The sequence below is a fragment of the Festucalex cinctus genome, chromosome 3, assembly GCF_051991245.1.
Source record: "Festucalex cinctus isolate MCC-2025b chromosome 3, RoL_Fcin_1.0, whole genome shotgun sequence".
In the NCBI taxonomy this organism is placed as follows: Eukaryota; Metazoa; Chordata; class Actinopteri; order Syngnathiformes; family Syngnathidae; genus Festucalex; species Festucalex cinctus.
In genome coordinates, this window is record NC_135413.1 from 10063001 (window position 1) to 10083770 (window position 20770).

The 20770-nt window shown below is 38.1% G+C and overlaps 1 protein-coding gene across 2 annotated transcripts in view; it reads left to right on the top strand.

Moving 5' to 3' along the window:
- The window catches only part of grm3 (glutamate receptor, metabotropic 3), a 65885-nt gene that overhangs the window by 10796 nt on the left and 34319 nt on the right, over positions 1–20770 (top strand). The window contains exons 3-5 of one of the 2 annotated variants that reach the window (XM_077515729.1): positions 9252–9304; positions 9424–9754; positions 11309–11452. In XM_077515729.1, coding sequence (XP_077371855.1) covers positions 9291–9304; positions 9424–9754; positions 11309–11452 — 489 coding nt within the window. In that variant the 5' untranslated portion in view covers positions 9252–9290. The remainder of the gene's footprint in view (positions 1–9251; positions 9305–9423; positions 9755–11308; positions 11453–20770) is intronic. The other variant, XM_077515728.1, reaches the window with a different exon arrangement.

Here is a 20770-nt window from a genome sequence, read left to right on the forward strand (position 1 = left end):
TTTGTCCTGGTTGAGCTGCAGGAAATTTTCTGCCATCCATGACTTAATATCTAAAATACAATTTAAAAGGGTATCAATAGGCCCCATGTCATCAGGTGACACGGCGATATACAGCTGTGTATCATCAGCGTAACTGTGGAAGTTGACGCCGTGTCTCCTGATGACTTCCCCAAGGGGAAGCATATAAAGATTAAAAAGTAATGGGCCTAAGATTGAGCCTTGGGGAACCCCACATTTAATTTCATGGGTTTCAGAGGAACATGTATCCATACTTACAAAGAAATATCGGTGTGTGAGATAGGAATAAAACCAGTTAAAAACTGTACCAGAGATGCCCACCAGGCTTCTAAGTCTGTTTAATAAAGTGTGGTGATCTACTGTATCAAAGGCAGCACTTAAATCCAGTAGCACCAAGACTGTAAGCTTTTTCATATCTTCATTACACCTGATATCATTTAAAATCTTTAAAAGGGCAGTCTCGGTACTGTGGTTCATCCTAAAACCAGACTGATATTTCTCTAAAATATTATTTGTATCTAAAAATGAATTCAATTGAATAAAAACAATTTTTTCTAAAATCTTACTTAAAAAGGGTAAGTTGGATATAGGTCGATAACTATTAAAACTGCTGGGGTCCAAATTGCTTTTCTTCAGAAGGGGCTTCACCACCGCCGTTTTAAAGGCGGCAGGAAAGACACCCGTCTGAAGAGAGCAATTGACTATAGTTAAAATCTGTTCCTCAAAAAATCCATAAAATGTCTTAAAAAGTGATGTGGGAATCGGATCTAAAAGGCAGGTTGTTGGGTTGACCTGGGAGAAAACTCGACCAAGTGTCCTTGCATCAACCAGGGTAAAACTTTCCAGTGTTTCCTCAGGTAAAAGTGACTGTCCATATTTGTTAAAAATTATATTTTGATCAACTAAAAGACTGGACCTAATGCCATCAATTTTACTTCTGAAGTGGTCTGCAAAGCCATCACAGAGAGTGTTTGATGGAGTCTGTGATGGCTTTTTAAAATCAGGATTGGTTAAAAGATCGAAAGTGGAGAAAAGAAATTTCGGATCTTTTGAATGAACTGCGATTAAATTTGAGAAATAAGATATTCTTGCCTGTTTGACTGTTTTATTGTAGGATTTAAGTTGTTCACGTAAAATTTCATAATGTATTGAAAGTTTAGTTTTTCTCCACCTCCTTTCAGCACACCTGCATTTTCGTTTTAATTTTTTAATCTCGTCATTTCTCCACGGGGGAATAGTCTTTAATTTTATAGTTTTGGTTAAAAGTGGAGCTACTTCATCCAAAGTTGTTCTTAAGTTCTTATTAAAATTATCAACAATAAAATCACATGAAGCAGGTAGAAAGTCTGCAGGGATTCTCTTAAGATTCTCAATAAAATTTGCAGCCACCTCAGAAGTTAGGTAGCGTTTCCTCACTGTTCTCACCGGGGCATCCTGATGATTAAAACTGGCGATGTTAAAAAATACACAATAGTGGTCAGACACAGCCAGGTCAACAACAGAGGACACACCAATGGACAGGCCATAGGTTATGACCAAGTCCAAAGTGTGTCCTCTGTTGTGAGTCGGCTGTGTGACATGCTGTTTAAAATCAAGACAGTTTAAAAGGTTTAAAAATTCTCTGGACAATGGGTCCGAGATATTATCAACGTGGACATTAAAATCGCCAGTTACTAAAATTCGATTATAAGTAGTAAGTAAAATCGATAGGAACTCTGAAAACTCACTAATAAAAGAAGTAGAATGATGGGGAGGTCTATAAACTAAAACACAGAGAATAGGAGGATTGCTACAAACAAAAGCATGATACTCAAATGATAGATAAGTATTAAAAATAACTTCCCTTGAAGCTAAAGTGACTTTAAAAATTGATGCAGTCCCACCTCCACGTTTACCATCCCTGTTAGAAAATAAAAAGTTAAAATTGGATGGGCAAGCCTCGGTGAGAACAACTGGGGCATCTGTGCCGAGCCATGTCTCTGATAGAAGAATACCTTCTAGGTTGTTGTCTAAGATCAGGTCATTTATAATAAAAGTTTTGTTTAAAAGAGAGCGCACATTCAGCACAGCCAATTTAATGTTTGTGCCGAATGTGCGCTCATAGTCACAATTAAAAGAATTGTTAACATATAAAAGATTATTAATGTTAAAAATGTTTTGTTTGTGTGTGGGGGGAAATCGTCTGCCTGTGATAGTAGAAATTGGGAAACTGTTATCTGTATGCATTCTAACTGTAGTGACTGTACTAATTGTAGGAATTGGATACAGAACTTCAGACACCGAGGGGGCAGTTAGTCATTGACGAAACACATGTAACGAATAAACAATGTTCTCGGCTAATTTCCGAGCACCGAGTATTGAGGGGTGAATACCATCATTTCTAAAATAAGATGCCCGCTCCCAAAACAAATTAAAATTATCAATAAAAGACATATTATAAAAACAGCATTCAGACTGTAGCCAAGAATGGAGGCTCAAAAGTCGGCTAAAGCGCTCGCTTCCTCGGCCCAGAGTAGGAATCGGACCCGAAATAAAAACATGTTTCCCACAGTCTTTAATGGCTTCCAACAAATCAATAAAATCTTGCTTTAGAAGTTCGGACTGACGGAGAGAAGTGTCGTTGGCTCCAACATGTATTACGATGTTCCGAACATAAGGAAATTTAGCCAACATGCTAGGAAACCGCTCTAAAATATTACGAACTCTGGCACCAGGGTAACAGCGCGTGATGGTGGATTCCGCTCTCAAGTTCCTCACGATCGAATCTCCGATGATGAGAGTGGTCGGAGCTGCTGTGACACGAGCCATGGACGTGGGACTCACCGGTCGCGTTCCCCGAGTAGTTACGGCAGCCTCGGTCACGGCGGGGGTAGCCTTAGTCACAGCGGATCCGGCTGCTGACGGCGAGCACGGAAGCCGCTGACAGCCTTGCGGTGGACGGGCTCCGGGAGAGCGTGGCTTATTTCCCCTCCGGTTACGGCTACGCTTGGTCACGGCGGGTGGAGCCTTGGTCACTGCGGATCCGGCTGCCGACGGCGAACACGGAGACCGCGGACGGCCTTGCGCTGGACGGGCTCCGGGAGAGCGCGGCTGATTCCCCCTCTGGTCCCGGCTACCCGACCCATAATGGCGGTCAAGCGGCGGGAAGTCCTCCTCATGGAAGACCCCAAAACGGTTAGAGAGCTGGATATCGCGTGGATTGTAATTAATTTATTTATTTATTTTTATTATTGCCCAAAGCCAGCTGAGAGAGGCTCCAGCACCCCTCCACTACCCTTGTGAGGAGCTAGCGGTTAAGAAAATGGATGGATGGATTACCACATTTCACCCACCCCTTGACTTCAATTGAGAATAAGGGGGTGTTTTACTGTAGTGCTTTGCTGCCATCTAGTGGAGTTATCAAGCAACTATGTTGATGTGAGTTGAGGAGCTTCATTAGGCAAATTTTAAACAAGAAATAATCTTGGGTTTTACTTTAGTGCTTTGCTGTTATCTAATGTTATTTTGAGAACCAAGAAACCACGTTGAAGTGAGTAGAGGCTTCATTAAAAAAAAAAAAAAAAAGTAGTGCCTTGCCGCATATCTTGTGGCATCTATAGGAAATTATATGATGCAACTTATTTAATCAAGGTTTTCCGCTATTAGCGGAAAGTCTAGTTCCTAGCCTCGCTGTGCTTCCTGCATTACTGCTAATCACTGAAGAATTAATACTGGTGAACTACTGCTGCTGTGACCAATCACATTCTATTTGAGTGTGATCAAAAGCATGATTCAGATGAATACTGGTGTTTTAGGCAAGCAGGGGGTGTGCGGCGCGAGGAAGAAGTGTGACCTTTTGATTCCGTCGGCTGATTGCGACCTTCATGTTTCACTTACACTTGGCCGTCATTACCATGCAGGCCAGACTGCCGAGCTGGGCCAAATCGATATGATCAGTTTTCTGTGCAACGCGTGGAAGTGGACGATACAATTCAAGTGATTCCAGCTCCTTTATTGCATTGATTCTGACCTTTTATGCACCACAACTCATTGATTCCGCAATTCAGCTTAGTGATATATTAAAGGACCTGTTGTTAAGCTTCCCAAGAACGATAAGAACCACGTTCAGAGAATACAAAAGCCTAAGAAATAACATTTCCTTTGAAGTGGGGGGCCATATTGTGGATAAATCACTTTTTAATTGCTTGTACCCAAGTAGTTGGGTCTCTGGAGTGAATGCCCACGTATCAAGTGTGAAGTTAAATAACCAAGTGAATCATTTGTGAGTTCAAAAAATGTGTCTTTTAGCAAAATGTGGATTGTGACTAATTTGCATACAACCACACCCACATTGTGTTTTCACACTCATGACTTCTGATAATCAATAAAAGACTCAAATAACTGGCTTTTTTCGTGGTAGAAGTGGTGGCTGGTTAATAGAGGGTGTAAAAAACAAAATATTTAGAACTATATCTATATCTGTAGTGTGGATGGTTGTTGGTCTCCGTGTGCCCTGCGATTGGCTGGCAACCAGTCCAGGGTGTATGTACCACGCCTACTGCCCAGAGCCAGCTGAGATAGGCTCCAGCACCCCCCGCAACTCTTGTGAGGAATAAGCAGTCAAGAAAATGGATGGATGGATGGATGGATGGATGGATGGATGGATGGATGGATGGATGGATGGATGGATGGATATCTGTGGCGGCATGGTGAGTGAGTGGTTAGCACGTCCACCTCCCAGTACTGAGGACTCGGGTTTGAGTCCAGGCTCCGGCCTTCCTGGGTGGAGTTTGCATGTTCTCCCCGTGCCTGAGTGGGTCTTCTCCGGGTACTCCGGTCTCCTCCACATTCCAAAGACATGCTTGGCAGGTTAATTGGGCGCTCCAAATTGTCCCTAGGTGTGCTTGTGAGTGTGGATGGTTGTTCGTCTCTGTGTGCCCTGCGATTGGCTGGCAACCAGTTCAGGGTGTTCCCCCACGACCCCGCGAACTGCCCGAAGCCAGCTGAGGTAGACTCCAGCACCCCCGCGACCCTTGTGAGGAATAAGCGGTCAAAATAATGGATGGATGGATGTATATCTGTTTTTAGACTGGCGGGATAAACAGCATATAGTTAAGGATGAGTAAAGGTTTTGTCATTCATATCTACACTACACTAATTGGGAGGGTTGGTGATGAAGTGCGACCTCCACGAGTGAAAATACAAACCGTGCTGTTCGTGTCTAAATGTACTTCACAATTCAGTGCTTGCTTTTTTAGTCTCAGGCCTCAACAAATAGTTTCATCCCCGGTTGTCATGGTAACTATAGCCGTACACTGGCCTTGCAGAGCAGGTGGGGTGTGCGGTGGCTCATGCCACGCAACAGGCTCAACAAAGCTAGAAAAATATGGTGGAAAGACTACTTAGTGATGAAGTGCTGGCTCTATGAATAAAATTTCAATGTAATATTTTTAGGTTGATTTATTGGAGGGAGTTGATTAAATTGGGTGTAGTGGTGGCTTTGAGCAAGGGTGATTCATTTGCAGTCTGGACGCAGAGGCTGACTGTCTGCTTCTCCAATAAGACGACACAAGTTTGCTTTAAAAAAAAATAAAAAATAAAAAAGGTTCTGGAGGAGACGGAAAAGTCACTAAGTTGGCAACAGTGAAGTTAGTTCTCACTTTATCACAGCGCCCGCGCTCCGTCCCCAACCATCACGGAAACCATCACATACTTGCATTTGCAAAACACAGAATTATTCTTCTGACGAATGAATTGCTTTTCCTCAACTTTTTCCCGGTGCCCTGATATTCCCTGAAATATTTCACCAGGCACCTTTATTCTAAAGATTACCAATGTTTACATTTTAAAGTCCTTTATGGTGTGTTCCGCTTGATTAAACCTGCTTGTGCATTTTTTCCCCTTAGTTTTAATATCTGAGGCGAAAGTCACATTAATGAACACAGCAGCCAAAACACTGCCACTGATAGCTTTGATTGAGTCGTGAACTTGGTTGTATCAGATGTCCTTGTTGTTACATACGCACACAAACACGCACGCACTCTCGCCGGGGGAGAGTGGAGAAGTGTTGCAAGCAAGATCAGATTAGAGCGGCTTTTCTGATTTGTGCTATGAGAAGTCTCATGTATCAAGCAGCCATCTAAGCTGGCTTATCCAGATACAACCAGGGGCACACACACATACGCTGACTGACGATGAAGAAGAGGAAGAAGAAGAAGGTTGACCGTGTGATCTAAAGGAGATCAGCAAGGCGCAATCTCCAAACAATTCCAAATCCCAGTTAGTCATGGAGGCAGATGTAGCGCTCCCTACTCTCTGATGTCAAGTACCTCCTTGAAACTTTAGGGGTACATTGTCTCTGTACTCTGAGAGGGACTGCAGACTTTAACACTTTCACAAGGTCACAAAGGAGGACACATTTTTTTAAAATTAACAAGTGTTCCCTCACCATAACGCGGTTCACTTTTTATGGCCTCGCTGGTTCGCAGATTTATATTTTTTTTACACTAATGTAGCTATTTTATAAACATTCTGAAGCTTTGAACATTGAGAATGTTTAAACAAGAGAGAAATGTGAGAAAATGTAAATGCCTTGATGAGAAAAGTGTAAAAACTGTGCAGTGAAGTGTTTTCGAGCCTTAAAACATTTATCATAAATATAAAACATAAACTTCTTTGCGGATTTCATTTATTGCGGGTATTTTTTGGAACCTAACCCTAGCGGAAAACGAGGGAAGATTGTAAATCAGACTTGTGGTGTATTTTCACCAACAATAAAGTTTTGCGTGGTTTATAGATCATGTTTGTGTAACTCAGGGGTGTCCAAACTTTTTCATTTGAGGGCCACATACAGAAAATCAGAAGGACGCAAGGGCCACATAATGTTATGAAGAGAAATTGTGTTTAGTCCTAACAATTGTCCAAATAATTTATTTGTCCTTTTGCATATTTAGAAAAATGCTACAGTATATAAACCAATTTATTTGTAATATGGCAGTAGGGTTATTATAGTTTTGGAATTTTTCATTTTAGTTAGTTCTTATTATTTTTCAGGTTGGTTCTGTTTTTATTAGTTTAGTTCTTTAAAAAAATGCTTAGTTTTAGTTTAATTTGTTAGTTTCAGTATTAGTATTATTTTTTTTTTTAATGTGTATTATTTGTGCGCAATATTTCAAAAACACCATGGGCGCAACGTTATGTGAAGGTGCTTTTCTATGATCTGCTGCTAGATGACGGCACTTCTGTGTTACATACTTTCAAACGTCATTATTACGGTTTATATCAAAATAAATCTACTAAAAATTACATTTAAAATCATCCCCAAAAATTAATTACCAAAGACTAAAACGAAGGACATGTTTGCTCTAATTATAGTTAGTTTTAGTTAGTTTTGTAAACATAAAATGTAGTTTCAGTTTTGTTTTTTGTTTTTTATAAAGCATTTTCATTTTTATTTTATTTCGGTAACAATATTGTTTTTTGAATTTTAGTTTTAGTTTTTCCATGAGTTTTAGTTAACTTAAATAACCTTTAATGGCACCTGTTTTTCGATACCCTCCCTTCTTAATTTGACCATCTCCAAACATTTTTGTTTTGTTTATTTTATTTTATTTGAACTGAGTCAAATGCCATTTTTAGCATATGTCGCGGGCCACTGAAAAATGGACGGCGGGCCGCAAATAGCCCCCGGGCCCTAGTTTGGACACCAATGGTGTAACTAAATGGTAGAAAAAAATATCACTAAAAAGTCAAACTTCTTTTAAAAACTAAGCAGTGAACATGCTCCTGTAAAAGTGCAACGTGCCGCAAAACAACTTATTTTGAAAAGCAAATAAGGAAAAAACGCCTTCAATGATGACGCACCTGCTGCTCGCCGCATGATGTTCTATATCCGCTTTGCCCTGACTGCTCACATCCACATCAGACCGGCAAAGTGTGCAGAAACCGTGAAACGAGCCTCGACTGCTTCTGGCCATGAAATTGTGCTCTTTCGTGCATTCAGTATTAAAAGATGTCCGGCGTTTTGGCATTTTTGCCAGCGCAGCCTTTTTGCTGCTGTCAAAGCAGACGGCGAGGATATGACGTCGTCAGATACCCACACGTTGAACTTTGTTTACATTTATTGAAGCAGTGACATACGAGATTTTTAACTGAAACCACTCTTGGCCAATAACAGACCAGTTGTGACAAACATGGGGTCGGGCTGATGTTGGGTCACATAAACTCAACTGCGGCTCAAGGAGGACATACCAGCGTCCTGCTTAGGATTGTGCAGGACATATCACTGGAAAATTGGACTGTCCTACCTAAATCAGGGCATCTGGCCTATTTATAGGTAAAAAAAAAACAAAAACAAAAAACAATGAAATAAACCCTGTGATCTACAAAGATCCTTTAGTTTAACTCCTCCAACACGGTTTAAACGCATTTAGCTACCAATAACAGTAGGCTACTAATCTGTTCATCTGTATTGGACTCGTGAAAATAGGCTAGTACATGTTTCAAGCTGTTTATTGCCATTCTCAGTTGAAGTTTACTGGAGAACTTTAAAAAAAAAAAAAAAAAGACAACTAACTAAAGATGCTTTCTCATTGAGGCTGCTTCTGTCCTTTCTAGAAGAATTCAAGACATCACTAAATATAATGCATTTCAATGAAAGGGAAACACAAGTTATAGTGTATATAGTTAAAGGGATACTTTACTTATTTAGCCATTTTTGGCAGTCAAACATTAATATTTTGCCAATAATAAATTAGATTTTCATTATTTTTCATGTACAATTAGTACCTTTAAAAACACATTTTGCAACTGGCTGTCGACTGAAAATGACATCACAGGTAACCAATCACAACTCAGCTTGTGAATGTCACATGGCCAAACCTAGAAAACAGGTGAGCTGTGATTGGTTACCTGACCCCTTGTGATGTCATATTCAGTCGACAGCAAGTTGCAAAATGTGTTTTTAAAGGTACTAATTGTATGCGAAAAATAATGAAAGTATCAAATTAATTATAGACAAAATATTAACTATTTATTGCGAAAATGGGCTAAATAAGTGAAGTATCCCTTTAAGTTAAGTTGAATTTCTCAGATAAGTTGGGAGAGAGCCTCTTTACGAATATATTTGCCGGTGGCAATAAATGGTTTGATTCCAGTTGATGCATATGAATGACCATGGCAATGAATGATTTAATCAAACATTTTTTTCTTTAATTCACTGTCTGTTGTCTGTTGCTTTGTTCGTACTTCCACAGCATGGTAGATCTGGATGACTTCTCTTCTGTCCTGCAGGGATGATGTCCTCACGGTGTGTTCCTCATCACGCACTCCTCTAGCTGTCCCCCTCAACCGTTTCATGGAACTCCAAGTGAACCCCACCGTTCCACCCTTAGCCTCTCACCCCTAACCTTCCTCCTCCTGACCCAGCCCCCTCCCCACCTCAACCATGGTGGCCCGCGCTCTCGTGGTGGTGATGATGTGTCGAGGCATGCTGCTGTCTGTCGGAGACCCGCCGCCATCCCGGAGAGAGATCCGCATGGAAGGCGACCTGGTGCTGGGCGGCCTGTTCCCCGTGCACGAGAAAGGTGGAGGCATGGAGGAGTGCGGCCGCGTCAACGAGGACCGAGGCATCCAGAGACTGGAGGCCATGCTTTTCGCCATCGACGCCATCAACCGGGACCCCGTTTTGTTGCCCGGCGTCTCCCTCGGCGTGCACATCCTGGACACATGCTCGCGAGATACCTACGCACTGGAGCAGGTTTGATAGCCCAAACACAAGTCAGCAGTGGGCAACACTTGATGAAACTCGCACTCCCTGGTGTTTGCAAACATTATGAAAAGTTCCATGCTTTATGTCAAGATTAAGATGTAGAATAAATACTTACATGCATACATACATACATGCAGACATGCAAATGGAAACTAAACAAATACATAGGCATTATACTGTATGTAAAAATGCAATATTTTAAAATAGCATAGAAATTGTGACATCTGCAATTTTTAAGAACGAAATGCATAAATAAGTAACAAGTGCAGTGTGATTTAAAAATAAGTAATTGTAAACAAAAGGCTACTTTTAATAGTTATATATGCACATGTATTGTAGTTACAGAACTCAAACTCAAGAAAAAGTTGTTAAAAGTACAAAAAAATATATATAACAGGTATAACTAGATAACATCAGCATTTGGACTAAAAGAAAATACAATACAAAATATAAAATTGTTGTTTTATTTTTTATTATAAAATTATTATTATTTTTTTGTTCTATGTGTTTGAAATAATTAAAAAAAAGGGACCTTAACAGCAGTTTTAAGAGTAATTAAAATTTCATGAATCAACATAAACCCATGAATGAATAATGAATACAGGTAATACAAAATAAATTAAATGAATTACAATGGTATTATTATAGGGTAGTAGCTACAGTTTGTATTTTTTTAATTACTGTGAATTAAAAGGAATACATGAATACAAATCACCAATACAAAAATAACATATATTCTTAAATGGTATTATAGCCATATCAACAATTTTAGTAACATTTTGTATCAAGTACGGTAAAAATCAGATTTTTGTTCTTATTTTTCTTATTATTATTATGATGATCGATCGATCGATCGATTGATTTTTATTTGGCAACGACAGAGAACACAATGAAACTTCCAGTCTCTCAGTCTGGTAGCACAGAGGATAAAACACAATAAAGCCACAGGGCTTATTTCCATTGTGGTCCTCAACACACAGCAGGATAAAAACAAAAAAGGTCAACATCATTTCATTTACCAAGTTAAATAAGATGAATTTGAATAGTCAACATTCAATAAAAACTAAAAACATAATTATTAAAACATTATTTAAAAGAATCAAAACTTCGTGTTTTTCAAATAAAAACAGGGTAATGGTAACAGTAGCATATTAAAGTTACTTAATAGCTCATAAAATACAAAATTATTTCATAAGAATAAATAAGTTCTTTAGTATTTAAGTGTTTTTTTGGAGCCATATTTTGAGAGCTATTTTAAAAAATATGTAAAAATCCACTCCTTTTTAGTTCCTTTGGCAGTTGGTTCCATTGTACTGCTGCACTGTACAAAGAACTGTTTTTTCCCATTAGGGTTTTGAATTTGCACGGGACAAAATCAGTTGAACTACTTTGCATAGAATACTGATGATGATGATGATTATTAGTATTATTAAATTGGTATGTAATATTTGACATTTTCACTAATAAGAGTCGTATGAAACTTTTGCCTTTCCGTGATAATAATGCTCTCTGTTGTGACTAACGGTGCTTGCATTGGTTCAGGCGCTGGAGTTTGTGCGTGCGTCGCTCACCAAGGTGGATGACTCTGAGTTCATCTGTCCGGACGGCTCTTACGCACTGCAAGACGACAGTCCGCTCGCCATCGCCGGCGTCATTGGCGGTTCCTTCAGCAGTGTCTCCATACAGGTAACACAACACGTGTGGCGGATAAAACCAAAAAAAAAAAAAAAAACTTTTCTGCTACGCGGAGGAATAATTAATTCAATGAGACCAAGATATATTATTTCAAAACCTTCATAACCTTCATTTAAAAATGAGTCAAATATTTTACTGAGGGGAAATATATGCCATTGCACAAGTGTGCACACCCTCTTAAAATGTGGATGTGGCCTTGCATGGAATTCAGCAATCACATTTAAACTCATGTTAAATGGGCGTCAACACACACCAGCCACTATTTCAATTGTCTCAGATAAAATCCAAATTAAGTTCCGCGGTTCTAGGAGGCTTTTCCTGACATGTGTTTTGTTTACTTTGCTTTAGTTACTAGGTTACTTTGTTGCAGTTTAGTTTATGATTACAGTTGCTCAGTTACAGTTAGTTACTGAGTTCCAGTTTCATAATTACTTGGTTAGAGCTATATTATTGCAGTTACTTAGTTACAATTACTCATTTTGTTACAAACTGGGGATGTGGCTGTGTTCAGAATTTACAAGTCATATTTTAACGGATGTTAAATGGGAGTCAGCACACGCCAGCCACCATTTGAAGTTCCGCTGATTGACCCAAAATAACGTTAAGATGTTCTAGTTTTATCTCCCGATTTTTTTTTTGCTTATATTTGCTTTAGTTACTGTGTTACTTAGTTATTATTACCGTTACTTGGCTACAGTTAGTCACTTGTTTACAGTTGCTTAGTTTCATTCACAGTTGCCTTAGTACAATTACTTAAGGCAAGGCAAGGCAAGGCAAGGCAAGTTTATTTGTATAGCACATTTCATACACAAGGCAACTCAATGTGCTTTACACGAGGAAAGACAACACATAAGCATCAAAAAACAGTAGTTAACATTCAGAGGAAAAAAAATAAATAAAAATAGGTTACAAACTAACAATCTTAAAACATTATTCAACAAACTTTAAAAAATTTAACATACAAAAGTTTAAAATGATAATGATAAAAATAAAAATAAAAATAAAAATAAAAATAAAAATAAAAATAAAAATAAAAATAAAAATAAAAATAAAAATAATGATTAAAAAAACACTTAATTAAAGCTGTTTAAAAGTCCCTAATCAAAGGTATAAGAAAAAAGCAAAGTTTTTAACCTGGATTTAAAAGCATTTACACTCGGGGCTGACTTCACTTCTGTTGACAGCCTATTCCATCTGTGTGCAGCGTAATAGCTAAATGCAGCTTCACCATGTTTGCTTCGAACTCTGGGTTCCACTAGTTGGCCCGAGTCTGTAGATCTCAGAGCCCTGCTGGGTTTGTACTCAATCAGCATTTCTTGGATATATTCAGGACCCAAACCATTTAGTGATTTATAGACGAGTAGCAGAACTTTAAAATCGATTCTACAGCTGACAGGGAGCCAGTGTAAATCCTTAAGTACTGGAGTAATATGTTCTGATCTTTTTGTTTTGATCAGAACTCGAGCTGCAATTGTCTCATGTTCTTTTGAGAGAGTCCAGTCAGAAGACCGTTACAGGAATCTAGTCTGCTGGAGATAAAAGCATGGATAAGCTTCTCTTGGTCTGCTTGAAGCATGCAGTCCTTCAGTCTGGATATGTTTTTCAGCTGGTAAAAGGCTGTTTTAGTGATGAATTTAATATGATTGCTGAAGGTCAGATCTGAGTCTATTAGTACCCCAAGATTTCGAACTTGGTCTTTAGTTTCTAAAGACAGTGACTCAAGCTGTTTTTTAACAGCAATCCTCTTTTCTTTATCGCCGAAAACAATGAGCTCCGTTTTGTTTTCGTTCAGCTGAAGGAAATTTTGGTTCATCCAGTTGTTAACTTGCTCTAGAGAATGACACAATGCGTTAATAGAACTGCTGTCATTTGGGGACATAGATAAATACAGTTGTGTGTCATCTGCATAACTATGATAGTCAACATCGGCATTTTGAAGCATTTGACCCAAAGGTAAGTACACTTAGTTACTGCCTTACATGTATACATTATAGTTTGACTTATTTTGTATTATTATTATTATTATTATTATTATTATTATTATTATTATTATTATTATTATTATTATTATTATTATTATTTAGGGGTGTCAAAATTACTTTTGAGATAACTTACAGTTCCTTTAACGCCACTAATTTTTTTAAAGTGCAATGAATGACCTTACTTGAAAATCCTGTATTCTGGGAATTGCAGCAGCATACACATACACATCAAAATTTAGCAATAGTAAATTTAATAATAATGCATGTATTTGTGGAGACTGGGGCCAAGTTGTATTTTACAAATTTTAAAAAGTGCAGAATTTCACACTCCGGTTCGAGTCCAGGCTCCGGCCTTCCTGGGTGGAGTTTGCATGCTGCGATTGGCTGGCAAACAGTCCAGGGTGTCCCCGCCTGCTGCCCAGAGCCAGCTGAGATAGGCGCCAGCACCCCCCGCGACCCTTGTAAGGAATAAGCGGTCAAGAAAATGGATGGATGGATGGACAGAATTTCACAAGTTTCATGTCAAAGATTAGATATCTCTTAATATGAAAAGAAGAAAGCACTGAGCTGTCACCAACATCTTACAAATGCAGTTATGCTATCTCGTGGCAGAAAAATGACCTCAACATAAAAACAATGTCACACTAATTTTTTTACAGTACAGTACATCCTTTTAATTTAACTCAATTTTATGAATTCTGAAATTACTTTATTAATGACTAAAAGATGCAGCCATATTTCTACTAGTTTAACATTTTTCCACTTTTATGTCAACAAGGCTATGAAAATTTAGAGAAAAATATTTTATTGTACATTTAGAACAGATATAAAATGTGCAATTAATCGTGATTTAAGAATTAAAATAAAAATGTAAACATTTTATTTGCCTGACACCCCTATTATTATTATTGTTAATAATTTGTGCAAAAAGTACCAGAACATTTGGGCATTCCAATGTTAAGGGAAGGTCAAATTAAGTTGACTGAGAAAGTTTGTCATGCATTTTAGCTTCAGCCTCAAAATTTCACGATAAGACCGTGATGGGTGATCTGTTCATCTCTCTACCTGTCATCTTTATGGCCTCCGCCAGGATTGTTTGTTTGTGTTTGGCCAGCATGACAGCTGATAAATGACGAAAGACTGTCGGCCTCATTTTGCTCCTTTATGTGGAAAATTGTTGGTTATTGCCTTTGAATGCACGTGGGGTCATTGGTTTTATGGAATAAGCTCAATTTCAAGGCTCGCTAAATCGTCAGCTGATAATGGAGTGTTAATACTAAAATAAAATAAAATAAAAATATGAATAAAATAAAATCTGAATACCAAATTCTGAGGTAATAAGAAAACATTAGAAGAAGACTTTTTTTACTTGTGAAAATACATTGAATCTCACATTAGACATCACATTACAAATGTATTCCTTTCATATTTTTTTTTCTTGAAAATTATGACTATTAGCATAAGATATCTTCTTCTTTTTCTTGTGATAACAGGGCTTTTCTTACAGCAAAATTACAACTTTTTTTCTTTGTAATATTATGTCATTCTTGTAAAAAAAAATAAAAAATCTCAGAAATTACAAGTTTATTTGGACCATCAAAACAATTTTCTTGCATTATATACTCAACTAACTTTACTTGTCTTACTACAAATGTATTCCTTCAAATCAAGTTTTTACTTTTTCTATTCTCGTATGTCATACGTTTATTATCCCATCGAGACTTTCTTTTTTCCCGTATTAAGAATTTCTTCTCTTCAAATTTCATTATACTCGTAAAACGTCTTCTCTCATAAACGTTTATCCTCGTAAAAAGTGCACTTTAGTCCCTTAATGTTGTATTTCAAGCATCTCTATTTTTGCAGGAGCACATCCTGTATTACTTTTGAGGTTTTTGCTATGATAGAGTCGAGAGATGGAGAACACGGAGGTCTGATTAAGCATTTGGCTCCCGACAGCCTACTTATTTGTCGACCCGTTATGTGCATTGTGAGGCATCTCTGCCAGCTATTTGGAGACTCTGTGCTGACCTCAGCCTCCTCCTCCTCCTCTTCCTCTTCCTCTTCTCATCGTCCTGCATCCTGGGGCAGCCGGTGAGAACACCACAGCTCCTCTGCTGCGGGGAATCCTCCCTTTTTTGAGCCAAGCGCTGCTCATTTTGCTTTGCTGATATTGTGCCCACGTTTCAGAGATTTGCCAACAGCAGTGGTACAAATGGGCAAAAATTTAAAAACATAAAACTACAAAAAATATTGTATAAGACAAAAATAGACAATTATAAAAATTACAAAATTACATAGATAAGTTGAATGAAATACAAAATAAAATGTGTAAATAATGTTGTACAAAAATATTTGTTGTCAAATAAAATATAATACAGTATAAATTGGATGAAAATATGAAATACAAAAGTAAAAAAAAAATGGGGATGAAAGTATGAGACAAAGATTGAAGATGGGAATAGAAAATTCAAACACAAAAATGAAACAATTTTTTAAACAAAATCATAAATATTAGAAAAAGTGTTTGATTAAAAAAACACAAATATTAGGGATTAAAGTTGAAAAATAGAAAATATTAGAATCCTCTAATCCTACAAAAACTACAGGAATACAGTATTGGACAAAATTATTTAACAATCGAAAACATAGATGTGTATATTAAAGGGATAATTAACTTGACACATTGAACAATTTTCAGCAGTGAAAAGTGAATATTTTGTCCAGAATGAATTTGATAAGCGGCACTGTGGAGAGTGGTTAGCACGTCCGCCTCCCAGTTCTGAGGACTCCGGTTCGAGTCCAGGCTCTGCCCTTCCTGGGTGGAGTTTGCATGTTCTCTCCGTGCTCGCGTGGGTCTTCTCCGGGTACTCCATCTCCTCCCACATTCCAAAGACATGCATGGCAGGTTAAATGGGCACTCTGAATTGTCCCTCGATGTGCTTGTGAGTGTGTATGGTTGTTCGTCTCTGTGTGCCCTGCGATTGGCTGGCAACCAGTCCAGGGTGTCCCCCCGCCTACTGCCCAGAGCCAGCAGAGATAGGTGCCAGCACCCCCCGCGATCCTTGTGAGGATTAAGCAGTCATGAAAATGGATGGATGGATGAATTTGATAACTTCATCATTTTTCACATTGAATACCTTTAAAAAGTAATTTTTCTACTTGCTGTTGACTGATGATGACGACATCACCTGTGCTGAGGAAGTAGGTAACTTTTTAAAGGTATTAATTGTACATGAAAAATAATGAAGTTACCACACAAATTATAGACAAAATATTAACTTTTTACTGCTGAAAATGACTCAATGAGTCAAGCATCCCTTTAATACCTGGACTAACAACCAAATTCTGCATTCGCTATTCTTGTTCACATTGTGAGTCTTGAATCAACTCAAATTGGTTATTGTAGTTTTCCCCCAAAAAAAACGTACAGCACTTTGTATACAGCAATGCCTGTTCTTAAAGCGCTTTATAAATAAAGTTGAGTTGAGTTGAGTTGAGTTGAGTTGAATAATCCAATTTGATCCCAAATATTAAATGATAAATGAAGCGGACTTACGTAGTGCTTTATCTTCACCAAAAGTTTACAAAGCTTTATTTGTTATGGTTTTGAGGCAGCGGGAGTGATATGGACCAACATGTGAGGAGACTCAGTTATCAGACAGAGGTAATTAGTAAACATAGGGTGATTTATTGACAAGATCAGTGGGCAGGAAAACCAAGACTTTGACGTGACTGGACTTCTTTCTTTCTTTCTTTCTTTCTTTCTTTCTTTCTTTCTTTCTTTCTTTCTTTCTTTCTTTCTTTCTTTCTTTCTTTCTGTCTTTCTATCGGCAGCACCTTCCTGCAAAATATCTCCACTGGCTCCTCAAGTAGGCATGTGATGCTTGTTCAGGGGGCAGCTAATGGAGCAATGCGCCTCTGACCTTCCCTGACATTTAAATCAACGGCCAGCTTGAAAGCTTAAAAGCTGCCTACGCCATCATAAGCAGCCATCAATGTGTCTGTGGCTGTCTGCATGTGTGTTCATTTCACCACTACAGTGCACAAACTGATCACAATATTGCCAAAAGTAAAAGTGTTATTTCAGGGATTTGTGAAGTAGCAAAATATTACAAATTTACAATATTACAAAATTATCTAGAAATAATCATTGTTAGAGAATTGAAACCGATTCTGAATCGAATTGTAGACCCAAAAACCGTAATTGAATCGAATCGTCGTGAGACAGTCAAAGATTCCCAGCCCTAATATAGTGGTGGCCTGAAATATGAGTGATACCTGTTTTTTTGTGATACAAGCCATCCTTCTGCCATTTTTTTTTTTTTGCTTTAACATTTTTTTTTACCATTTTACTTTACTGTATATTGTTTATCTTCAGCGAAGAACAACTAATATAGCTGTGTCTTACTGAGGATTGAATCAGGGGTGTCCAAACGCAGTCCTCAAGGGCCACTATCCTGCATGTTTCAGATCTTTCCCTCCTCCAACATGCTCGGTTCAAATGATCATAATCATTATCAGGCTTCTGTAGAGCTTACTTATAAGCTGAGGAAGTAAAGATCTGAAACGTGCAGGATATACTATAGAGGACTATATTTCGACACCACTGATTTAAATCCATTATTTGTATTATACTGCCCTCGAGTGGCCAAGTCATGCACGCGAGGGATGTAACGATATCCAATCATCACGGTACGATATTATCGCGATATGAATCTCACCTCATCTCATTTACTTGCTAATGTGCACAAACATCGAGTTCCTCCACATATTGACTCGGTTCACAAGCATAATACATTCCCCTTCATCTAAACGATTAGCGTGGATTTTAAACCATACAAGGGCCAAAAAATCCCTCATGAAAATTAAACGGCACGAAAAAACTAGCCACCAGAGGGTACTAGAACTGCACAAATGGAAATCAACCTGACTTTTTTTTTTTTAAACAGGTGTGCTGCATTTAATGTTGCGATATTGTTACCGTTACATCCCTAATGCACACCAGAAGGAGCAGCACAACAACCATTGAATTGGAGCAAAAATTTGGCAAAAACTGTTGACTTATTTAAAGTGTTTTTTTTTTTTTTTAGTACAATAGTATGAATGCTATTTCCCTTTAACACTAGATCTCCCTTTTGACTGTTCTCAAAATTAGATTTGTTGTTTACATAGATCAACAATGTTCCAGGTCTTTTGACTTTTCCTCTCTCTGTAAATATATCATTACTGCACTGCCATTTTATTGTATTAATAATAGAAAAAGATCTAGAAGTAATTACTACTTTACCAGGTTGGTTGAGTGGTTAGCACGTCCGCCTCCCAGTTCTGAGGACTCGGGTTCGAGTCCAAGATCTTGTCTTCCTGGGTGGAGTTTGCATGTTCTCCCTGTGCCTGCGTGGGTCTTCTCCGGGTACTCCGGTCTCCTCTAGGGCTGGGTATTACCGCCAACCTCACGATACAGGGTCACGATACGATACGTAACGCGATACATTTGTATCCCAATACTTGATCTTCAAGGCGATACGTATTCCGATATTACATTAATTTAATTGCATAACAGTCATATGCGCACCTAAATGATATGTTTGTTGTGCTGACTGACAAAAATATTTTTGTTAGCAGCTCTTGTGGTTTACCAACAAGCGGCATGCCTGGTTTAAATGTGCACGCACTGCAGAGCAAGGAACAACTTTCACAGACACACCGGGAAAATGTATTAATATGCATGAGCCGATATGAGCAAAAATACCAAAGTATTAAAATTACAGCTCTAAAATCTGCTTTTTTGAAATATTTGGGGAAATAAAAACATTTTTTTTTCATGTAACACATTCTATTTCGTTTTTAAACAAAATATACACAAATTGGTGCATTAAGAGTAGACACGTGTCATGTTAAGTTAAGAAGTAAATAAATGCTGATATTCTTCCTCTGTTTTCGTTTTTCTTAGCAAGACACAGTGTCCAATCACTGGTGAGCTATTTTTGCATTAATTGAAGTCAATTAACTTCAAAGACGCTGCTGGTTTTTATTTTTTAGGTACAATGTAAGCTGCAAAGGCAAACGTTAACTGCCTATTTAAAGATAACGAGCAATATCGATTCTGACGCCTGCGTATCGATACGTGGATTGTAATGAGGCCCGCAACGATATATTGCCGTATCGATTTTTTGAGCACACCCCTAGTCTCCTCCCACATTCCAAAGACATGCATGGCAGGTGAATTGGGCACACCAAATTGTCCCTACGTGTGCTTGTGAGTTGGATGGTTGTTCGTCTGTGTGCGCCCTGCGATTGGCTGGTAACCAGTCCAGGGTGTACCACGCCTACTGCTCAGAGCCAGCTGAGATAGGCGCCAGCACCCCCCGCGACCCTTGTGAGGAATAAGCGGTCAAGAAAATGGATGGATGTATATATATATATATATATATATATATATATATATATATATATATATATATATATATATATATATATTAGGGGTGTGAATTGCCTAGTACCTGACGATTCGATTCGATTCGTATCACGATTCACAGGTCACCATTCGATTCGATACCGATTAATCCCGATACGAATTTATAAGCCGATTGTTGCGATTTTTTTTCATTCAAATTTAGAAAATACTAATCAGTAAGCTTGTAGAGTGTAAGATTTATATGAAAATGTATTATTTATTTATCTGAAATTTCAGTCTTATAGAGGTTGTAATTTGTTTCATGTTTGAACAGCATTGAAATAAAATATTAAGGCTTAATGTTCCGTTCATATAACATTCTTCCATGCTTAAGGTGTGAATCCTTAAAAAAAAAAAAAAAAAAAAAAAATAGATTTTGCCGATTATTGAATCGATTCGAGAATCGCGCGATGTAGTATCGCGATATATCGCCGAATCGATTTTTTTTAACACCCCTAATATATAAATATATACATATATATATATATATGTACTAGAGGACACTACACCGCTACTTTCTGAGAAGCTGACAAAGGGTCTGACAAATCACAATGAGTGGTCGCTGGATCGCTCAGCAGTTTCAGATAGCATGTCCAAACAAGGCAAGGCAAGGCAAGGCAAGGCAAGGCAAGGCAAGTTTATTTGTATAGCACATTTCATACACAAGGCAACTCAATGTGCTTTACACGAGGAAAGACAACACATAAGCATCAAGAAACAGTAGTTAACATTCAGAGGAAAAAAAAAAATTAATAAAAATAGGTTACAAAATTTACTAAAAAAAAAAAAAAAAAAAAAAAAAAAAACAAGACCGGCCCACCCCGGCTAAAAGGAACCATGTATCTCTTCACTGGAATTGATGACGCAGCTCAA